Source organism: Cariama cristata, unplaced genomic scaffold, assembly GCF_000690535.1.
Source record: "Cariama cristata isolate BGI_N322 unplaced genomic scaffold, ASM69053v1 scaffold15614, whole genome shotgun sequence".
NCBI classification, from domain to species: Eukaryota; Metazoa; Chordata; class Aves; order Cariamiformes; family Cariamidae; genus Cariama; species Cariama cristata.
In genome coordinates, this window is record NW_009612477.1 from 20,498 (window position 1) to 26,077 (window position 5,580).

At 55.1% G+C, this 5,580-nt stretch overlaps 1 protein-coding gene across 1 annotated transcript in view; it reads right to left on the bottom strand.

The window, feature by feature from the left end:
- PBK (PDZ binding kinase) overlaps positions 1 to 4,242 on the bottom strand; it is a gene marked incomplete at its 5' end in the record, with an annotated part of 4,867 nt that extends 625 nt beyond the window's left edge. The window contains 3 exons of the mRNA XM_009698662.1: positions 1,035 to 1,211; positions 2,859 to 2,988; positions 3,945 to 4,242. Coding sequence (XP_009696964.1) covers positions 1,035 to 1,211; positions 2,859 to 2,988; positions 3,945 to 4,242 — 605 coding nt within the window. The remainder of the gene's footprint in view (positions 1 to 1,034; positions 1,212 to 2,858; positions 2,989 to 3,944) is intronic.
- Between the last annotated feature and the right edge of the window lie 1,338 nt (positions 4,243 to 5,580).

Here is a 5,580-nt window from a genome sequence, read left to right on the forward strand (position 1 = left end):
TCGGAGCTCTGCCCGTAGCCTGCTCTTCTCCAGGCTGAACCCCCCCAACTCTCTCAGCCTGTCCTCACAGCAGAGGTGCTCCAGCCCTCGGGTCATCTCCGTGCCCTCCTCTGGACTCGCTCCAACAGCTCCATGTCCTCCCTTTGTTGGGGGCACCAGAGGGTGCAGTGGGATGTGACCGTCACATCAGCTTCGCTATTCCTTTGCTAGCACTAATTACCACCTGGGATACGGCATTACTTTCCCTTTGACTTAAATCACTTATTTTGAAGCTGTATCTACCCGCTTCCTCCCAGCAGAATAACTCTGAGTCACCCCTGCAGAGCTGGCTGGGAAAAAGCTCTGCAGCCAGGAGACGCTGACAGCGGGAGAGTGAGGAAAAATCCCCCAGCTGCCTGGAGACTGAGTTCGAAAACACAAGCCAGCCTGCAGGTCCGTGCCAGCGTGAAGGCTGGAGCAAGAGAAGTTTTCCCAGCACAGCCTGTAGGATTTTTAGCTTTGTATCCCTCCACGATACGATCTGCCCGCAGGCAGCTGTAGTGCTCCCCTTGCCCATCCTATCCGCTCCCCACTGCCTCATCCACTCGGTGTAACTCTGAACCAGGGGGTGGCCAAGGTGGCCAACAGCATCCTGGCTTGTGAAAGGCTTCCAGAGGAAGGCAAGGAAGGTGGTGAAGGGTCTGGAGCACAAGTCTGATGGGGAGCGGCTGAGGGAGCTGGGGGGTTTAGCCTGGAGAAGAGGAGGGAGACTCGGCAGGGGGAGACAGACGCTTGCCAGCCCCTTCCGGTGGTGAAGGGTCTGGAGCACAAGTCTGATGGGGAGCGGCTGAGGGAGCTGGGGGGTTTAGCCTGGAGGAGGGAGACTCGGCAGGTGCAGACAGACGCTTGCGAGCCCTTCAGCTGGCAGCCAAGGGAGACCCAGCATTGTAGGGGTACTAACACACACTGTTAGAAAACCCAAAAATCCATCCTGCTGAGAGAGGAAAGCACTTCTAGGAGCTGAAGTTGCTCACCAGCAAGGTGTAGAAACAAACCTTCGTCATCAGGCTCATCACCCAGGTTGAGGTGGGGCACAGAGAGGGTCATCATTTCCCAGAGAGTCAGCCCAAAAGGGAAGATGTCGGCCTTGTCGGTGATCACGCCGTTATCCTGCAGCGCTTCCTTGGGCTTCCAGGGCTCAGTGCCGATGTAGTACATCTCCGGCTCACTCACTGGAAGGAAACAACGTGGCTCAGGGGTCTGCTGGGACTTGCAGCCACAGCTCGCCACACAGCAGGGATTTAGCCTGTCGGTTAGCTCAGGGTTACTAAAGCCACAGGGCAGGATCTTTTGGGGGCCTGAGCCCATTTTTCTTTCACATTTGCGTAGTCTTAAATCCCCTGTAACCTGCGACTTGCTCTGCAGCAGTGCCAGACCCAGCAGGGCTTGTGCTTCTCTTCCGCGGGCCCGGCAACGCGCGTTAGGGACTGCGGAGAAACCGCCGCGAGGATATTTCACGGTGGAGTGTCTCAGGCCACAGAGCGCGTGGAGAGAAGACCCAGAGGTCAGAGCTGTGCTCTGTAGCTTAACCTCGCTGTAGGACACCCCGCAATGAAGCGGTGAGAAATTCCCTGCGTTTTACTCAGGTTTTTCCCTTCCTCAGCTTGGCCCCCCCGCCCCGAGGAAGCAGGACTGGGGTGACCTTCCCCAGACAACGCCAGGGGACAAAGCCAACCCGGCGCCGGTCCTTGCGAGGCTCCATCAGCCTCCACCACGCAGTGCCTCCTGCCAGCCACGCAGTCCTTTGCGTTTGCTTTACTCCAGCCCAAACCACATTCTCACCACTTTGTTCAATTTAATGCCTCCTTGATCCTAATTAGCCTCAGGAGAGCTGAAGCGATCAGCTGTCAGCCTGACGCAGGAAGCACCAGCCCTGACTCGATCCCTGATGCACCGCTCCCAAGAGGAAGGTGCCACATTCCCCCCCCTGCTCTCCCTAGCAAATTCCTGAGCTGTCAGCAATCTCAGCTGTTCAAGAAACTTTTCTCTTGCAGAGCTGATCTTCAGAGCCTGGCCTGTAACAAGAAGCAAACGCCAAAATCCCTCAACGCTTCGCGGGCTGCTGTGCTTTAATCCTTGGCTGCCACACGGACGGGGACCCAGCACCCTCGCCGTCGGTGGGTGCCCGTTGTCTCTTCAAGACCACGAGGAGAGAAAGCCAAAAATCGGGGCTGGGCGGAGAAGACTTCTTCCTGTTAAACCAGCCCAGAAACTGATACTTTAACCACACTCCTCTCTGGGAGATTACGCTGGGGCGCTGCCTCCAGCTCTCTTGCTCCTTATAAAAGGGAACAGCTACTAATAAAAATGTAATAGAGCAGCTTTATAAATTATGAGGCTGTTGCAGGCCCAAGCGCTGTGTAAAGCAGCGGAGAAAAGCATTCTTGTAATTAACCCAAAGCACAGCCAAGCCACGACGCCATTAGACATCTGCTTCTCATTTACATGAAGTCTTTATAACGCTTGCGTTTGGCTCGTGCTTCCTCCTGGCCCTGTGAGAAAGATTCATGTACTTAACTCTCTGGCAAGAGCATCTCCTCAACAGGGTCCAGCGGGGCTGGATCCAGCATCCCGGGTACAACGGCGTTCCTGCCCACAGGAGCGAACGTACGAGCGTGGAAGGGCATGAGACAGACGTTACAGGTCTGGAGAATTAAAGCTGGACTTTCCAGAGATCCCCTTTACCCACGCACGGTGCAAACCACTCGCCAGTCTTTCCCTCCCGGGTCACGGGAGGGGAAACGTGTTCACTCTGCTCCCGGAGCCAAACTCTGGCAGCCACCAAGCATTCCGGTCCCTTTCCCGGCCGACCGACCTACCGGTCATGTTCTCATCCAGGGGCAGGGACACTCCCACATCGCAGATCTTGATGGCTTCAAAGTCGCCTTTAACGACCACGTTTGAAGACTTGATATCTCCGTGGAGCAGCTTCTTGTCGTTGTGCAGGTACTAAGAGGCAGAGAGAGGCCGTTAACACCCTTCAGATCCCCCCGGGGGGAGGCGGGAGGAGCCATTGGATTTGGACAACAAAGCACCAACTTTCTAATTTTTAATATATTTAGCCTTAAAACCTCACGGATGGGTCAGTGCCTACCTTAATACTTAGAAAACACAGGGCAGGTTCTTCCACCCAGCCTAGTTTGGGAAGCTTACGGTCACCTTTTGGTGAAAGGCTGCGAGCAGCACCTCTAGCAACAAGCACTTGAGAGCGGGTGCAAAGCACGGGCACTAGCTGATGCTCAAGCACGCGTCCACATTTTCTCGGGAGCTCAGAGCTGCATCTCCTCGGCAGCAGAGGCACAGGACTCGCTGCCATGGCCAGGGCAGCCCGTGCTTTACCCTGGTAGCTGGCATAGCCGAGGGAAGGCTCAGAAGCCGTGCTGTGGTTTAGACAGAGCACTGCTGAGTCTCCATTTTCTCCGTCTTTTGCCTTAAACGCAACTTCAGCACGGTGGCTGCCGCAGCGCGGCAAGAGGAGGTGCAGAAGCAGCACCAGCTGGCAGCTGCAGGCATCAGCTCACCATTTTCACTGCCGAAACCAGCTTTCTGCGCTGCCTGGCACAGTGAGAAGGATGCAGGAGCCAGCAGCCAGCCTCCTCGCTGGCTAGCGAGCAGGGACGGCAGGTAGCCCCAGGGGAGGGCAGCAGAACATTTGTGACAAAAACTCTGCTGCATCTCTTTTGATATTACTTCAATCTCAAGCTTCAAGGCTCAGTTTTCACCAGAGTCTGTACAGCACCCTGGTAAAAAAAAAACAAACCACCAAGGCTTTATACAAAGCATCGCAGCATCTGCTCTCCATCTGCCGGCACGGCCTTTTCACACACCAAATTCATTTGGGTTTTGTGTCAGCAGCGTATACGAACGATCCCACACAGAACAGCTACGGTTAACGTGAAGCATACCTTCAGCCCCCGCGCCATGCTCAAGGCAACTTTGAAAATCGTGGCAGCAGGGAAAGGACCCAACCGCTCTGCACTTCTTTCTTCGATTAAGTCCGCAAGAGATTTTTCTCCTCCATACTCCATGGCCAGACACATGCTTCCATCGTTGGCTTCAGTAAATGCCCGATAACCTTCCAACAAAGATGGATTTGTTAGAGAGCCAAAGCAGGCACCAGCATTTCCGCGTGTTTGCCGGCTCAATGGAGCCAGAGCATTTGGAGCTGCCACCCAGGTGCTTTCCCGGCAGCTGTGACCAACCCTAAACAAATTCACAACCCGGTGGATCCGGCTGCCAGCATTACGTGGCGAGGCAAAGCCACAGGAGTGTCCGTGGAGCCCTGTGTGGCCCCGAGCCAGAAACCTTGTCAAGGTAGAGGAGCTCCCTCCTCCAGGAGGGCCCACAGGCCCCCTGGTCGCTTCCCAGGTCAGCTTTGCAGCCCGGGCCAGGGGCAGGGAGGTTTACCGTCATCTTTGCAGGACAGAGAACCAGGAGAAAAGAGGGAGGAGAGCAGCAGCCGATCCGCAGGACCGACATCCCCAGATGCAAAGATAAGGAACCACAGAAGCGAGACAAAGGGCAGGGAGGATGTTTGGGAAAGCCCAGCTCTCCGCTTACAGGGGCCATTTCACGAGGTTAGGACTAATGCGCGTACGGACTGTCAGGTAATCTTTCTTCCTCCACGTTTTGCTCCTGTCTGTAAACAATACTTTTCAGGGGAAGTTATAAATGGCAAAGTCTTGCACAACAGCATAACAAAAGTCTTATCCCATAAATGATTTACTGCACCTTTTCCAAAAAAAGCAGTGAAATGTTTGCAATGTAAAAGGTCCAGACTATCTTTGCTCTTAAATTCCTGCCAGAAGCAAGACATTTTAGGGTTACAAAGAAAGTTCCTCGCGCATGGCATTTCTAATGCAAGCGACCACACCGAGATAGTTTAAAGCACAAATAAAAGGGTAAAGTCAGACAAAGCTGCTGTTCTGACTGGCAGGAGAGATTCTAGACAAGATAAGAGCAGAAATTAAACACAGACTAAAGAAGCTTCTCAAAATACTCCTACCACTGAGAGGCAAGAGCGTGACAGAGCCTCGATTGTCACTCCCAAAGGTGGGGGGGACCCGGAGCCTTGTTCTGCAAACAGAAGCCATCCCAGCTACCGCTAAGGCATTGCCCGACCTCCGCGATGTTTCGGTGGTCTCTCCCTTCCCCAAGGCCATAAGCTAAAGCTGCGGTGCTGGCACAGACCTGGGGCAGGCGGTGGTTTCTCCAGAACCAGCCTGCGGCTCTCCTCCTGCCGGAGCTGCCCCGTGGCACAAAGCCGGCGGTGAGGCACCCCTCAGCTCCCGGGGCAGCCCCAGCATACCAGCAGCTTGTGAGTCCCACCAGAACTGTTCCTGTCGGGTAACTCGCCCAGATACCCACCTCTCGGGGACTGACACCATCTCAACAGGCAGCAAAGCACCAAGGGGCTCCAGTCACAAGCCAGATTTTTGGGCAAACCCCATTGCCTCGCTCCTGCACCGGCTCGGAGGCAGAGCCTCACGTGTGAACCCCTCCAGCACTGCGGCAGGGCAGGCTCCCTGCAGCCCGGCAGCG